General features: G+C 42.0%; 1 protein-coding gene and 1 non-coding gene across 5 annotated transcripts in view; both read right to left on the reverse strand.

The window, feature by feature from the left end:
- The window catches only part of LOC133506156 (bromodomain-containing protein 4-like), a 29,293-nt gene extending 13,125 nt beyond the window's left edge, over nt 1–16,168 (reverse strand). For 2 of the 4 annotated variants that reach the window (XM_061829989.1, XM_061829988.1), the window contains exons 1-11: nt 16,012–16,168; nt 11,493–11,614; nt 7,658–7,898; nt 7,483–7,575; nt 5,526–5,663; nt 4,682–4,814; nt 4,305–4,609; nt 2,765–3,136; nt 2,426–2,554; nt 1,418–1,642; nt 1–181 (exon numbers count right to left, since the gene is read on the reverse strand). The exon at nt 1–181 is cut by the window's left edge and continues 34 nt beyond it. In XM_061829989.1, coding sequence (XP_061685973.1) covers nt 1–181; nt 1,418–1,642; nt 2,426–2,554; nt 2,765–3,136; nt 4,305–4,609; nt 4,682–4,814; nt 5,526–5,663; nt 7,483–7,575; nt 7,658–7,898; nt 11,493–11,614; nt 16,012–16,164 — 2,092 coding nt within the window. In that variant the 5' untranslated portion in view covers nt 16,165–16,168. The other 2 variants (XM_061829990.1, XM_061829991.1) reach the window with 2 other exon arrangements.
- On the reverse strand, nt 8,247–8,319 carry trnat-ggu (transfer RNA threonine (anticodon GGU)). The gene has a single exon. It is a non-coding gene; the product is annotated as a tRNA-Thr (tRNA).
- Nucleotides 16,169–17,815: the final 1,647 nt, after the last annotated feature.

A 17,815-nucleotide genomic window follows, 5' to 3' on the forward strand; every position in this document is an offset into this window, starting at 1 on the left:
CCTCTTTGCCGCTTTTGCTTTTCTTGGGAATCTGAAGCACGGCAGGCTCGGGGGCTTCCTCCACTCCCATTTTCTTCTTGTGCTTTTCCTTCTTCTTCTCCTTCTTCTCCCGCTCTTTCTTTTTGGGCTTGCAGACCTGAGGCTGAGAGAGCGCGGCCAGTTGCTCGTGGACAGCTTTGAGCTGGAGAGGACGCAGAGAAAATGTGGTTTACAGACAGAGCCAGCAGCCTCACCTCATTTGTGTTCAAAATGTGGTATTTGGACACCACTTTTGAATCCCGACCCATCAGTTGAGAATCGCCGGTTAAGAGACTCTGTTCAAATTCTCAAAATTTGTGCGTTTCAACAGTAAATATTTGTACTTTTCTGTAGTCCTCCATAATATCATATTATTTTAGCGTTCAATCAAAATAAGACATCTGTAAATGTGTTTTTATTTTTGAAAAACATTTTAGAATCCTCCCAGCTGTATCTAAATTCTACATGCCATTTGCATCATTATTTAAGTAGTTTTTCCAAGTACACTAAAGCCTTGGTTCTCGAATGTCCCCGTTTCCAAACAAATCGGTTTTCCACCGAAATTTTCAAGATTTTTTTGCTTCTGTTTTCGAACGAAAATCAGTACTCGAACGCCCCTGACAAAACCGAGAAATGACATATTGCGCACGGCTAGACCGGCTGATTCATGACGCGTTTAGTTGTGAATTCCCATACTGTAGAAAAACTCTGAAAATAACAACGCGCGGGGCGCAACCAGTGCACTTTTCTTATTCTGTATAACGCAGCCTCTGTACACAGACGTGTCCTGGTAGTGACTGTTTTTCTTCTTATCGAGGACTACGGTATTAACCCCCAATCGTGGCTCCAAAGAAGGCAAGTTGCTTGTTTAAAGTTATCCTGCACTTTTGTTAATAAAAACAAGTTTACAAGGCTGTGAGCTGAGCTGATATGGCAATGCACTCCCGACCTAGCGTACTCTACTACTAAAGCATACATTTTAGGCAAAAAATTATATCCCTTTAATTATTTTATTATATAAAGTATTTAAACTATAAATGTAATTTCCTCTATGCAGTTTATTATCAGGAAAAGTGAAAATAAAATGCTTTAAAAAGCCCAATTTTTTAGGCTTGGAATGCATTATTTCTTTTTCTATTCATTGTAATGGGAAACATCGATTCGATTTTCAAACAAATCACTTCTCGAACCGTTTTCTGGAACGGATTGTGGTCGAGAACCGTGGCATCACTGTACCTAGAATAAAGCAGTGTTACGCTTCAAAGTGTGCAAATTGTTATAGCGGTTAAAAAAAAAACAATTGTAATGGTGGACGTTGCTGTGTATTTTTTTGAGATGGTACTTTGTATTAAAAAAAAAAATAATAAAAAAAAAAAAGTTTAAAAACCGCTGCTCTAACCTGTTCCTGGAGCACAGCCAATCGCTGCTGCCTCTCTTGATCAGAGTCTCCTCCTGAGGACTCGGACTCAGACAAACTGGAACTGCTGTCTTCCGACACAATGGGAGGCGGCGGCGGCGCTTGTCTGGTGGAGGGGGCTGGGTGGAGGACAGACGACGGCGTGGGAACCGGGGCGACCTCCTCTGGCTCGTCGGGCATCTTGGCAAAACGCATCTCAAAGACGTCCTGTAAAGAGGTCGGAGATGGAAGGGTTTTAGGAGGAGAGGGTTAAAAAAAAAAAAAAAATTCTAGGTATTCAACAAATAATTAATTCCCGGCCGACAGAGCACATCTGGTTACGGGCCTCACCGAGTACATTTGTAAAGGAAATACCATTTGGTACATACATGCACCTGTGTAAAAGCTGCAAGTGCCCACATTGAAACACGAGATATTTACAAAGAAAGACGGTACACAGAAAGCGTTTAACGCTAACGCCGCGCTAATGCTAACAAGGCCGGTTAAAATAAAACTTACCGGTAACAATAACACAGCAGCGACACACCAGGGCCGGTAAAAATCACTTCCTCGGCACATATATTCCACCGGTCTCATTCTTACCTTTTTCACACGATTGCCCTCTTGCGGCCACACAAAAATGCACAAATTTGATGAATCACCGTGTAGACCGCAGGGTTGAAACCGTGTGAAAAAAGTCGCGGCTTGTAGGCCGCAAATTACGGTACTCGTCTTAGTTCTCTTTTTAGTTATTTATAGTTAAACAATTATTTAAGTATTGTACTTATTAAAATTTTTTTCCCATCTTTAAACAGTTTTAACGTCCGAACTGTAAATGATGTTCCAGCATTTTACAATTACACTTTTTAAGAATAAACCCCCTGCCTTGTTTTTGATGGCTTAGGCTTTCTGCACTACTGCATTGTTGTTGCATGGGTGGTACTTGCAGTGTTATTTGGTGCAAAACATTTGCCAACCACTGGATTAGAGCACCAAGGGTGGAACACCTACCTGGAGTTTTCGTGCCATGGCCACCACATCGTGACCCGGAGGATTATACTTGTAACAGTTGGAGAACATCAATCGGACGTCTGCTGCAAACTCTTGGGCGTCTCTGTACTGTCGGTTGTCCAGCTTTTTCTAAAAGGAGGAAAACATTTTTAAGACATTTTTAGATTTTGAGATGGGAAGATACAGACACAGGCCAGTACAAAGAACAGATGAAAAACATCACCCATTCCTTACAACTCGACAGCGGTTGTACTCAGGTTCCGGCGTAAGTCCTTGTTCAAGGCCAGTAGAATAAATTAAAAAAATACAATACATCATTTCTCGAGAAATGACAATTACCTTAATGGTGCTGAGGTCCATGGGGTGCTTGATGATATCATGGTAGTCATGAAGGCCAAGCGCTTTTGCATCAACAGGTAGGTGGAAGGGCCAAGCGTACGTAAAGTGCTTGTTGGAGAGCATCTCTTTGACAAGGAGGGAGCAGAAGTGCAACTGATCCTGACGTTTGGACGTCACCATGGCTCCCGTCTCCAAACCACCAACCAGGTGGTGCTGGGAGTCCGGCTGCAACGGGTCTCGCTTTGTCTGCTTCGATGGGCGACTGCTCTCGCGGCGGGTTCGAGTCTCCGCCGAGACGGGAGATGATTCGCTGAGCTGGTCATTGGCCGTTGGCGTCGTCGTGTCCGCTTTCCTCTTCTGGCTCTTCCGTTGCTGTTTGACCATGACATGAGGTCAAAGGATATAAACAAAATGAGATCATATCCCGTTGTTGACACTGTCCTTTGGGGATGAGTGATTAATCTTTTTTATAGATTAAAACTTCTTTGTCACGACCATTTTTATCTGTATTGATTTTTTCTTGCAGCCTGCTACGGCAACATTGCTACGAAGAGAGGAGATAATTTACAAAAGGAGAAACAGTGTTGCTAACTCAGCAATTTGGTTGCTTTAGTTAGCCGCATTTTTATTAAGAAACAGAGGACGTAAGCATTTGTTCTGTTTTCATATTACTCTATGACAAGAAAAGAAGCCCAGTCGAGCGTAATCATAGTGTCAATCGTGCTGAACATTGCAGAAGATGTGATGCCCATTAACCCTCTCTGGACCAAATAAAATTTTGCAGAGAGAAAAATCTGATACTTATAGAATATGATATGATGCACTTAATCTTAAAATTTTCAATTATATTAAACCTATGGCAAATTTGCAACCCCAGCCCGGAAAGGCTTAATAGTTGCAAACAGAGTGATTAATCAACACATTGGAAACTTTTGAGGTGCGCGCTTTGTCGTCACAAATATTTTGTAGAGGTCGCATTTCCTCAAAACTACAACACTTCATGATAAAACCGCATGAGAAAACTAAGAGGATCAGTTAACCCATCCAGTTTTCCATCCATCCATTTCTTTAGCCGCTTATCCTCACAAGGATCGTAGGGAGTGCTGGAGCCTAGCCCAGCTGTCAACAGGCAGGGTACACCCTGAACTGGTTGCCAGCCAATCGCAGGGCACATTGAGACAAAAAGCCACCCTCACAATCACACCTAGGGCCATATTAGAGTGTCCGATTAATGTTGCATGCTTTTGCGATGTGGGAGGAAACAGGAGTGCCCGAAGAAAACCCACGCAGGCACAGGGAGAATATGCAAACTCCACACAGGCGGGTCCGGGATTGAACCCGGGACCTCAGAACTGTGAGGCCAACGCTTGCCAGCTGAGCCACGGTGCGACATCCATCCAGTTTTACGGCTCCATTTATGCTAACGTGTTGAAAAATCAAAAGTTAACACATTGCTTTGATAAAAGGGACTTTTTGAGGGGAAAAATAATATTTGAATTGAAGACTATATACCACCCAGCCCAACTGTCCTTATCGATACCTTGATGAGAGCGGGGGCGTTCTGGAGCATCGGACCAGGATGGAGCCCTGGATGCGTGACGGCCGGAGGGGCAACAGCAGTCATGCCCTGGGGCAGGATGGCTCCTGTTGAGAGTGGATATGGAGGTCCGAGATGGGGTGCGTGGGCTGTGGGCGTGGGAGGCACACGTGGGGGCTGGGACAGTGTAGGGGGAGTTGACGACGCGTTGGTCTGCGGGAGGGTGGAGGGGGACGAGAAGCTCCGTGTGTGCGGGGTGCTGGAGGGGGAGGACAGATCTTGGCTTGATTCTGACATGCTGATGGGAGCTGAAATCAAGAATACAAAGAGGTGAACATGAGAAGATCCCAGTTGGAGCTCAAGTCTCGCCACGATCCTACCAGGCTCTCGTTTGATGCCGCGGCGTCCCTTCGCCACCACAGCAATTTCCGTCTCCTCCTGTGGCATCTGTGTGATCTTCTGGAGGAATAGCTTCTCTAAGGCCTTGGCCATCAAAACAATGTCATCGCTGGGCTGCATGAAGCAATGCACTTCATTACACTTACTGTAAAATTTGCATGCCCTGCAATTTCCCTGCCAGGTTTATTTTAATCCTCTCAATTCTAGGAGATTCATGCTCATCTATTTTTAGCTTCTCTTTCACTCTCATAAATCGTCTTTACTGTTCTTTAAGACTGATTCCAAAACAGTTTGCCGGAGTACACCAGTATGCCGTGAGTGCTCTACAGCCATGCCGTGGGAATTTTGTATAATTGCTAAAAAACATTTATTCCAAGAAATAATGTAACTTTATTCACCTATTTATGCCAGTGAGGCACAATGACAGACAGAACAAAACAATCCTCTTCTATTAGATGGCAGGAAGTACATACAGGAATTAATTGATCCATTTTTGGTGACATTTACTTTTGTTGGTGTGCCGTGGGATTTTTTAACTGTAAAATATGTGCCTTGGCTCTATAAAGGTTGGAAATCACTGCTTTAAAATATCAATGGTTCAGTCTAGCATGGAATCTTTAAATCCAAATAGATATTATCCAATGAGAAATACCACAGTTGGCAGGGGGATAGGGATCAGACCAGAATAATTGATTACCATTATAATTGCATAGAAAAAAAAAAAAAAAAAAAAAAAAAACAAAACGACAGGCATGCCCCACCCCCCAAAAACAAATGTCGGAAAGGTGACTGCGGGTGTCATTCGTTCCGTTCCCAGCCACTGACCTTGTTGTAGATGTAGCAATTGGTGAACATAGTGTTGAAGTCATGTATACACTCCTGGGCGTTTTTGTAGTAGTGGTTCTCCAGGCGCTTTTTGATGGTACCCATGTCCATTGGAGTTTTGATGATTTTATAGTAGTCCTAGAAATAAGGGACAAAAATCATTTCAAGGCTAGCTTGACTGACGTTGGCTTTAAATTTTTACCGGATAAAAGTCTCACATTGAGTTAATCCTCACATTTCTTGTCACAATTATTTTATTAAATGTTGACTGCTTGTGGTTGTCAGTGCTTGTTTTGCAGTGATTATACACACTGGTAACCTATTACACACAGTAATAAATGAGATGTACTCTCTTAATAACATACATAGTGAAAGCCTTGACTGTAATATGGATGTGGACCCCGAAAATCTGGTTAGTTAAAAACATCATGGATGACGTCATGCAAAACTTGAGCGCCTTAAGCATTCATTCTACGAGCGTGTTTTTGCCTTTTGGGCTTTTTCCTCATGATGACATCAAAGAATAGCAGCGATGTCAAAAAGAAAGGAAAAGTGTGATGTCGACCAAGAACGGGAAAGGAATTCACTGCGACGTGGGACACCAGCAAACATGCCTTTGTCCTGACTCCTCGGTCGGATGGAGCTAGAAAACCCTTAGGAATGTTAAAAAGCACTGTGCAAAAAGTGACACGCCTTCAGTAATCCTCCTTTTACCACAAGCGTATGTCACGCCACAAAGGGTGAGTACATCATTTATATTTTTTTAATTACACTTGTGTGACAGTGGAGAATGTTAAAATTATTACATTGCAAATTGGCTGTAAAGCCAACACCCCATGCCATCAAAATCTACTATTTTCCCCAACTTTTTTATGTATAATATGGTAGGTGACCTGATTTACGTTCTATACATTTTGTGGATTGACTCCATTCATCAACGAATAAGGCTTGCACTTGCCGACCAGACCAGATTTCCGTTATTTGTGATGTAGATATTTATTAATGATTCAAATATTATTCAACTTATTGGTTCGTACACTGCCACTCACCTCGAGAAAAATAGCTCAGTGACGACAGTTGAGTCTTGTGTTTAAAAGTTTTAACTTTTGAGTCACCTGCTAACCTCAAGAGGTGTTGAAGAATAAATGGGTTTAATTTCATTTGGGGAGAAATGAGCATTTTGGAAAACGCATTGTGCAGTGTTGGGAGTACACTTCGTGCAGGATGATTAAACATAAGCATTCCACACACGTTGGAAGCACATTTCCGGGGTGAGCGAGTGACCCGGACGAGTGAGTGTATTAAAAATACATATGTCGTGTTTTACAACAGCACTTAATGTAACTATGGATGGATTAGAGAAGCTTGCAGTCCTTCTGGCCAAAATGTGTGAATTGTCGTCATGCATCGCTTACGTTCACCTGAATTGGAGTGGAGGATGACACTAACCTCAAAATCCCCCCCCACTATTTTTATTTTCACCCATCTCCCCTTGCAGTCCACATTCCCTACTAGTGGCTCCAGACACCTCACTATGAATGCTTGGCCACAAGATAAAGTAATATAAACAAGCACCAATCAAAGCAAAAGGATCTTCTATATTTCGATAAAAAAAACAGCAATCCAGTAAGTGCAAATCTTATATATTGAATATTAAATGAAAAATCCGGGCATCTTAATTTCCAGGTGTAAAATACCAATCAGAATAGCTCAAAAAAAGGACACCCTGGGCATTTACAGCTCAAACTGTCTTCCAAATCTGACAAAAGGTTAAAAAAAAAAATATATATATATATATATATTTTTTTTTTAATTAAATTGATGGCATGGAACATTGAAATTAATTTCCTATGGGGGAAAATAGCTTTCAAACTTTTGAGCAAATTGATCAACAAGAATGTCTTCTACTTAACACGTCTCTATGCACACTGGGCAAAAGCCAAAATATTCGACTCACGTGTAAATTGAGTTTGATAACATCTACAGGAGCATGAAAGGGCCATGCGAACTGATGTTTCCATAATGTCTTCAGCACCACTTTGAGCAGGTACTAAGAAGAGAGAACGAGCAGTCAGTTGGAAAATCCAGTTTTTTTTCCCTGCCAAAAATGTCGCAGTCCCTTTTCTACGTACCTGTAGCTGGTTAGTCTGTCGTTTGGGTCTGGTGGAATTCCCTATTTCGGGCGGCCCGGGGTTCAGGATGTGAGGCTGCGGCGCCGAAGGAGGGTTGTGGCTGCTGCCTGGCTCCAGTCCGTCCCCCATCACAGTGGCGGTTTGCAACGAGCAAGCAGTCAGTTTAGGCAGATGTGACCTGGCGGGGGCAGGTAGGACCGGGGGGATCCCCCTCAGGCCATTCCACTCCTCGCTTGACTCTCTGTTCAACAGCAGCGAGAATGTGGGGGTTAAAATAGTCTCTCACAGAATCAAGAGCAAGACAATACTGTGTATCCAACAGTCCTCACCAAGAATGTCTTGGGTTATTATTTGTCTTATGAGCAAAAAAAAAAAAAAAACAAACCACAATCTTGAGGCCCAACCCGCAAAATCATTTTACGTGGGCCCTCAAACCATTTAGAACTACCTCTATGTTTCTTAGCTTCTTCTTCTTTCGGCTTGTCCCTTTCGGGGTCGCCACAGCGTGTCATCTCAGATGAACACACATATATGTTTGGCACAATTTTCACGCCGGATGCCCTTCCTGACGCAACCCTTCTCGGAGTGGAGGCCCCAGTGGGATACGAACCCACAACCCCTGGTTTACCAAACCAGTGCTCTAACCACTGAGCTACGGGGCCTCTCCCTCTATGTTTCTTAGCAAATGGGATTTTTTTCCATGAATTAATATTACTATTAATTGTACTAAAGCAGCAATTTTTTCTTCACTATAACAGGCATGTTTTCCATGACTTGCTTTCTATTCAATTGTAATTTTTTTTTACCAACTATTTATATGCAGGGCGGCACGGTGGATCAGCTGGTAAAGTGTTGGCCTCACAGTTCTGAGGTCCTGGGTTCAACCCCGGACCCGCCTGTGTGGAGTTTGCATCCTCTCCCCATGCCTGCGTGGGTTTCCTCCGGCCACTCCGGTTTCCTCCCAAATTCCCCAAAAAACCATGCAACATTAATTGGACACTCTAAATTGCCCCTAGGTGTGATTGGCTGTTTGTCTCTAGGTGCCCTGCGATTGCCTGGCAACCAGTTCAGCTGCCCGATGACACCTGGGATAGGCTCCAGCACTCCCCGTAACCCTTGTGAGGATAAGCGCCTAAGAAAACGGATGGATAGTTATATCCAGATGCAGGTGAAATTGCGTACATGTAACATGACTGATTTATGTGGTTGTCTTAGCCATGACATCCCTCAGACAAAGCAACTATGATACAGCCCGCAATCTGTCAAAATGAGTTTGACACTCTGCTTTAAAAAGAACAATATGTAATTTTATACCGCTAGCAATATTTGCCCCCCCCCCCTCCCCCCACCTCCTCAAATTTTTACAGAAAGAAAAGTTCGTCTCGCTCGTCTGCCAGCTTCGGGGTGCACCTCGATTGGCTGTACGAGTGTGTCGACAGCCCGCTGGAAATGGACGGCATGGAGGAAGGCCAACGTGTCTCACTCGCCTGTAGTGGACCTCCACAAGAGTGCGCCTTGGGTTAACCGTGAGCGCTCAGCTGATTGTACTTGTAATAGACATTCAATTAAAATATAAGCGGGGCGATCAACTCGCCTGATAACTTGAGAGAAAGGTGACCTTAAGTACGCAGCAGTCCGAGTATACGGCGCACACCTGAACATGAAACTTTAATAGTCCTATCTCTGAGAGCCTGCAGGACGTTCCCGATAGCCCCCGTGTGCAAATAACTGACAGATTATCATTTAATTACGCCTCCTTTCACTACGCTCTCTGATTGGCTATTTTTGTCCCCCAGTCTACAGTCTTATAATAACTAAAATTAAATTACAGGCATTAGATGGAGCAAGAGCAGGGTGATTTTTCAAAAGATCATTTTAAATTATCCTACAGTCAGTTAAGACAGTTTGTACAGTGACAAAAAAAAACATTTTAAATTGCAAATTGTCTGTTTATGGCTTCATGTACACATTTATTGCATAAAAGCTTTTATCGTCCAAACACAATATACTTTCAGTAGTATTCAAATTGTTCTTTCACCACCAAAGGAGGCTTCTTAAAGAGAGCAATTATTCAAAAGGAACTTAACCGGTTTCAATGAATCTCGGCATGTGCCAAGGAGGACCATTACATAGTACAACTTGGTGTAGATGCTGGAATTTTTTTTCCAACTGCTGTTAATATTCAGAGAGGAGGCATTTTGCATCATTTTTTTCTAATAAAAAAAAACAAAAATGCATGAATCTTGAGACAATTCAGCTATATCCAAGGAACAACGTGCATGGAAAGATCAAAGTGCACGCATGAAAATGGGCAGGCAGGTAATATGAAATCACGGACAGCCAAACGAGAGAAAGACAAAGTTGGTTTCACTGTGCACTGACTGAGCAGCTGTCAACATGGAAATTACAGAAAGGTTAAACTTGAGGTTTGCCGTCCCCATATTTTTGTGCGCCGCCCACACCAAGGAGAACTCCACCGAGTCAGCTGATCATGTGGTCCCGTAATGTGAGTCACGGTCAAAGTTATAAAAATTGCAATCCAAAACAAATGGTACACAACTAAAGAAGAGACGAGAAACGATGTAAGCTAAGTTTAATTGGCGTTTTGGTGCAAGAGGAGCAACTGATTAAATTAGAACAGTGATTCCCATTCACTTAGACGAAGCCCATCAGTGTACCCCGAGAGATCATGCGGTGTGCCACCAGAAATTAGGTTATTTCACTCAACTGGTCCGAAAACAATTACTGAAAAACCTTTGTGTGCGTCCTTTAATTCCTTTCTGTATCTCAGCTTTGTTTATTCAACTGCGCAGGCCAAGATGTCACACTGGGTTAAGTACATTTGGAATTTGAGATTACGTATTTCTGTACAGTAGTCCCTCATTTCATCACCGACTGCTAGAGGCAAATTCCTTGTGTGTTGTTACACACTTGGCCGACAGAGCTGATTATAATTTAATATGGGGTCCTGTTCCAGATTCCCGTGAAGCAGTGACCATATATCTATTATATACAGTGATGCCTCGGTTCTCGACCGCTATCCGTTCTAACAAATGTGATTTGTTCAAAAACCGCATTGATGTTTCCCGTTACAATGAATGGAAAAAGAAATAATGCGTTCCAAGCCTAAAAAATTTGGCTTTTTAAAGCATTTTTTTAGGTTTTCCTGATAATAAACTGCATAGTAGAAATACATGGATAGTTTAAATAATTTAAGAAACATTTATTGTTTGCTTAAAATGTATGCTTTAGTAGTAGAGTAGGCTACGCTGGGAGTGCATTGCCGTATCTGTAGCGACTCAGCCCCCAGCCTTGTAAACTTTTTTTTACTAACAAAAGTGTAGAATAACTTTAAACAAGCAACTTGCCTTCTTTGGAGACACGATTGGGGGTTAATACGGTCGTCCTCAATCAGAAGAAAAATAACAGTCACTACTGGGACATGTCTGTGTACAGAGGCTGCGTTATACAGAACAACAAAAGTTCACAGGTTGCGCCGTGTGCGTTATTTCATTTGCGTTTTTTTTTTTCCAGGGGGCGTTCGAATTGACCACAAAACGCGTCGTGGGTGGGTCGGCTGGTCTGGCCGGGCGCAATATGTTATTTCCGGGTTTTGTCGATGGCGTTCGAGTACCGATTTTCGTTCTAAAAAAAGAAGCAAAAAAATCTTGACAATTTCAAAAAACGATTTGTTCAAAAACGGGGACGTTCGAGAACCGAAGCTTTATTGTATATTCAGACAAACCCACACAACAGTATTTTACATATGCTATGAATACAATTCCATTGTTGCAACACAATGAATGTGCAATGTCAAATGTTCCATAAGACTTACATGTTTGTTGCTGTCCCACCCTTACTCAAACTGCTTGGGCGATCATTGTGTGGTCGAGGAGGCAGCGACGCATGCTCTGGGGGTGCAAACAGCAACGCAGTGAGTGAGAGCCGTACGCCACCCTAAAAGAAAAACAAGAGGAAACGAGGGACGTCAAAAGATAATTGCAGGGACAACGAGAGAAAATCACAAGTGCATTTCTGTAAGATAAGCCCACTTTTTTTTTTTTTTTTTTTTAATATTGACACCATCAAGGTATAAGATAAAGCATTGTTGGAATGTCAGCAGCAGTGCTAAGTACATATTTTAGTCATTTTACACTTGACTTATTCTTTGAAGCATCGATATTTATTTGTGCAAATGTCATGTCTTCGGTTAGGACACAGTCATACCCACGAATGCAATTATACAAAAAATTTTGTAAAGGGGCTTAAATAATACTATATATATATATATATATATATATATATATATATATAGATATAGATATAGAAATCACTAAAACAAGTTATCTTATTATATTATGAATATACGGGGAACAGGACCGGTTCTGACAAGGCCACAACAACTTGGCTGCCAGGCCACTGACTGCTCAAAAAGGCTTGATGTTGACTCTGCAATATAACAATACTCACGGGCATTTCATCTTTATCCGCTATAACAAGCAATTCATGTTACAGCAGTTTACTGAGTAATTGTGGAAAATCGTCGTGTATATTAACTATACATATGGCCCATGATGACCAAAGCGCGCACACCAGAAAGAGCCACACAATGCGCATAAAACTATGATCTACAAATGGATTAATTCTTTAAATTCCATTTAATTTTGTCATGACGGTATGTTTCACGACATCCAATACTGTAAAGTGCTATTTTTTATACACTAAAGCAATATTTTTTGCTGGTAACTTTTGGGGCGATGGATCAGACTCATTGTATTTCCATCCATTTCTATTATTAAAAATCATATGTGACAAGCCTGTTCTCTGTTACAACAGTGGTCAAGGAACGAATTAAACTCTTAAGTCAGGTATTTGGCATTTTCATACGTTGCTAAGGAACAGCATACGCACGCACCAACATCATGGAACTTACACTGCAATTTTTTTTTTTCCTTCAAAATGAATTTAGCTGTAAGGCATTTATTTTTCAAGGGAAATGTACAATGGCTACGAATTTAAAATAATAATGCTTTTTGGGGCGAGAGCATCTACTATCAACTGGGTAGGTGGCACTTGAACTTTAATCTCACTAATAGTGAGGGCTCGTTGTATTTCTAATCTTTGAAAGAAAACACAGCGCACCAGTACAGTGCGAGAAATTAGAATCTGGTCGAAAAGTTCATTCATTTCAGTACTCATACATGATACTGATTCATTATCTTCTTTTCCTTTCGGCTTGTCCCGTTAGGGGTCGACGCAGCGTGTCATCTAAGCCTATTTCGTGCATCTTCCTCTCTAACACCCACTGTCCTCATGTCTTCCCTCACCACATCCATAAACCTTCTCTTTGGTCTTCCTCTCGCTCTTTTTTTCCTGGCAGCTCCATCCTCAGCACCCTTCTACCAATATACTCACTCTCTCCCCTCTGGACATGTCTAAACCATTGAAGTCTGCTCTCTCGAACCTTGTCTCCAAAACATCCAACTTTGGCTGTCCCTCTATGAGCTCGTTTCTAATCCAATCCAACCTCCTCACTCCGACCGAGAACCTCAACATCTTCATTTTTGTCAGCTCCAGCTCTGCTTCCTGTTATCTCTTGAGTGCCACCGTCTCTAATCCGTACATCATGCCCGGCCTCACCAGTTTTATAGACTTTGCCCTAGACTCCTCTATCACATAGAACACCAGACACCTTCGGGCAACTGTTCCACCCCACTTGGACCACTTTCTTCACTTCCTTACCAAACTCGCCTGCTCTGTATTGTTGACCCCAAGTATTTGAAGTCGTCCACCCTCGCTATTTCTTCTCCCTGTAGCCTCACTCTTCCCCTCCACCCACATATATTCAATTTTACTTCAGCTAATCGTCATTCCTCTCCTTTATAGTGCGTGCATCCATCTTTCTAATTGTTCCTCCTCCTGTTCCCTGCTTTCCCTGCAGATCACAATATCATCTGCGAACATCATGGCACAAGGAGATTCCAGTCTAACCTCATCTGTCAGCCTCTCCATGACCACAGCAAACAGGAAGGGGCTCAGACCTGATCCCTGAAGCAATCCCACCTTCACCTTAAATTCTTCGGTTACGCCTACAGCACACCTCACTACTGTCCTGCTCCCCTGACTCATTATAGACTTGGGAAAATGTTTTTTTAGAGGGCAAATTCCATTTTCACCATCAAATTTGTGGCCAGTTCATTACAACAGTAACAACTATGCTACAATGTGACAATTCAGAGTGGCTGTCATATTGGTGAAGGGGCAACTTCGAGTCATGGACTGTGGGTGGAAAAAAAATAAAAAAGATTGTGATTTATTTGTTCCTGGCACATCTTTTAAAAGCTTGTGAAACATGGCAAAGTTGGTCAGCGCTGTGGTTTCCTCTCAATAACATGATAAAAATGCTACCTGCTTAAGTGAAGTTGCACAACATAAAAGATGCCTATGCTTTTTTTTTTAAATGTTTTTTCAACTAACAAGAAATTGTAAGTTTATACTTAGATCGATATTTGTGGTTTCATTGATTTTATTAGTTTGAAATGGCCTCACTAAGACTTTCTCGACAACAAAATACAGTTTGGTGATGGAGATGTACCTGTATATCCCAAGCAGAATAGCATAATTATGTCATTTTTAACTCAGTTGAATTGAATATCAGTTCCTCCTAAAAAAATTGATTTTTGTTAATATATATCTGGTAAATCACTGATGGTGAAGTGCTAACACTTGCAAGACTTTGGTGCAAGCAGCGTGGATTCAGTTCCCACTCAGTGACAGTGTCGATATGTGCGCCCTGCGACGAACTCCCAAAAAGTTGAGGGTGGAGTTCGCGTTTTGTCTGACGTCAGCTGGAAGAGGCGTGCCCCAGGACCCCAAACTGGGCTAAGCAGTGTTGAAAATGGAATGGGAAAAAAATATATATGCGTGTATCATCGAGGGAGAGGAAGACCAAAGAAAAGGTTGATGGATGTTGTGAGGGAAGACATGAAGACAGAGGGTGTTAAGAGAGGAAGATGCATGAGATGGGTGTAGATGGAAAAAGATGACACGTTGTTGCGACCCCTAACGGGACAAGCCGAAAGGAAAAGAAGACGAAATTATTAGTCACCCAGATCAGACCAATCCACAATGGTTGAATTGCAGCAATAGGACTTTTTTCTTTGTTCGATTATCTATTCATTTATTTTCTTTAAAAAAAACGCATACAAATGACTTTGGATATCACGCTGTTAAGTTAATGATATTTCTACGACCATCTTTATAACAACTGTCTTTGTTAATCATGGGGTGATATTTGATGCTTTTCGATGCTGGCAAAACTCTCCCTAGAATCAAGACTTTTGTTTACGTCCTCTGGTTACACAATCACAAAACAAGTTTGTGTGTGTTTTTTTTTTTTTTTATATAACATGACGTCAAAGCTCACCCATTTTGTCCTTTGGTACTTACAATATCATCGGATGAATACATCATTGATGCAGGTCTCGCACAGAATTATCTCAGCAGTCGAGAGATACGGTTGCACGCAGATTTCAACTTCGTTGGAAGGCAGAGATGGCCTTTGTGACGTTTCTCCAAAGAGGACACATCGAAGAGGAGCTAATTTTACCTACGTAGGAACTGCTAGCCAATGAGCTACCACGCTCATATGTGGATTTCACGTCTTAAATCAACCGATGGGGTGGGGGAATAAAGGGATGAACCGAACACCATATGGCCGTATTAGCACATAGACGTGAAAAACAGCGTTTATGTCCAGAAATAACGTGACTTGCTTACCGTTTACGCTGCTGTTTTTTGCTAACCTTCCACTGCTAGCAAGCGCGTCGCCATGTTTTACCAGCAAGTGTCAACTCCGCACGTAAACGGCCTTCCAGAATACAACCAGGACGGCTCTCGGTATTCACGAAAACGACGTACGTCGCGCTTTGCGCGGCGCCTCGGCTACGCCGTCTGGAAGGCGTAAGTTATGTCATGAATACGGCCTATTGGGAGCTACAAACAAACAGCCCGAGCGGGGCTAGCTGCTTTTTTAGCACGAGTGCGAGCAAGCGTGCAGTGTTCGGAAATATCACGGAAACCGGTTCGCGCGAGTGTGGCGTGGCGAAAGGAGCCGAGAAAGAAGTCGCGTTAGCTTCAGGGCAACACCAACGTGATCCATCGGCGCGTGTGGCCCGAACCGGTGCAAGGCCCCGCGCGAGCACAAGCTCATGCCGAGGCTCGATCTTGACAGCGGGCGGACAAACGCCGCCGATGCGCGGGCCTTAACTCGTTTCTCCCGGACTCCGCCGGATTCCGACCTGCGCCACACGCGCCGGTGGCACCCACGCAAGAACAAAAAGGCTTATTTATACCTGGCTGGGTCGGTTGTCAGCGTTCGGAGGACCTTCCTCGCCCCAAATCCAGAACAAACAGTCCCGTTCGACGTCGGTGACGTCAGACGCACGACGGGAGGGCGGGACGCCGCTGTCAGTGTCAGGCGAAGCGCCGCCCCCCTCCCCGGGCATATTACGCAATCTTTTGCAACCATTTCAACCAAGAACAGCATCATTATTATTATTACGACTGTATTTATATTTTTTTAGGATATATTGATAATATAGATTATTTACATTTATTATCATGGGAACATTTTATGATGGATTTTTGGTTTCACGTTATTTTTAACAAACACAAAATAATCTTTTATCTGTCTTAATTCACTTTTTTTTCTGACAACCCAGATATCCCAACCCAAGTTGTTTTTTTAAATTTTGTTTTGATAAAAATATTTGCGACTTAAATATAAAAAATAGTCACAAAATAATGTTTTATCTAGTAATTCACTTTTTTTAATAACCCAGATGTCCCTCTTATGTCCCACCCCGAGTTTTTTTTTTTTTACATTTTGTTTTAATAAATATATTTGCGACTTAAATGTAAAAACAGTAAATAGAAATACACCTTATTATATACTGTAATTTATTGAATGTGCCAATATTGCATTCATTGGTTGGGCTAAATGTCCGACGCACCTTTGGCACGCCCCGCCCCCTCCAAGACGGACGTACAGTATTTTCTTTTAAAATGGCTAAAATCTATTTTTGTTCTTTGCCTTTTGAGACACTGCATTTTTAGTGCTTTATTTTTTTGAATTGCAATTATTACATTATTTTTATTGTCTTATATTTCACTTTCACTTTTGATGTTTTGAGATTTACATAATACTTTGTTTTAAAGGGCTCTATGAATAAAGTTGAGAAAATATTGATGATACAAATAAGAATGGAGCATCAGTAAATAATGAGAATCGAGGAAACGAGCAGAACAAAAAACACAACTCTTAGATAGCACAAAAAAACACTCAAATTATGTAGAATGTCATTTTTTTAAGTAAAAAACAAAATACAAATTCAAATTATTTAGAATATCATTTTTGTAAGTCAGCCCCCCCCTTGCCTCCTTTGATACAAACTCGTCTCCCCAACTGCTTGGTTGATGTCTTCTGATGGCTTTGTGGGTTGTCTCCACAGGGGGGCGCTAATCCACCTAACAGCGCCATTGAAAGACATGTCACGCATTCCATTAATACTGCACACATTAATTGCGCAATAATAGAAAACGTAACCACCAAATTGCTGAGTTCCAGAAAACATTTGCCTAAGAACGGGTGGTTTGAAAAGGTGGACATATTCAGCACTCCCGCAACCCTTTGTGAGGATAAGCAGCTCAGATAATGGATGCATTTACTTGGTCTGAGGAGTTCTGGAGTAACTTGACCGCAGCAGAGTGAGTGCGAGTATTGTTGACGTTCTTGCTAATATAGAATTTTAATAAAGAGGATTTGGATTTGAAATTAGTGTTTCAAGGCAAGCATTTCAACGCAGTCCAGCTGGGGTTTGCGTTGACTTCCCAATTTTTTTTTTTTTTTTAAGTGGGAAAGAGCCCCTTTATTCAATGCTTTGTCCATCTATACAATCCAGAGGTACAATTTTTTGTCCCAACTTGTAAAAAACAATTTTTCCAGAGAGCACAAAGAATCACTCTCGTTAGATAAATATTTTACCAATGGTCAGGAGCAAAATAAACTTCTTCGATGATGAATTTCCAGTTTGTTGTATCTTCATCTCATGGCAAACAATACTTGATGGTGGACTTATGCCCTGTCAACTTTGACCC

The sequence above is a fragment of the Syngnathoides biaculeatus genome, chromosome 9, assembly GCF_019802595.1.
Source record: "Syngnathoides biaculeatus isolate LvHL_M chromosome 9, ASM1980259v1, whole genome shotgun sequence".
In the NCBI taxonomy this organism is placed as follows: Eukaryota; Metazoa; Chordata; class Actinopteri; order Syngnathiformes; family Syngnathidae; genus Syngnathoides; species Syngnathoides biaculeatus.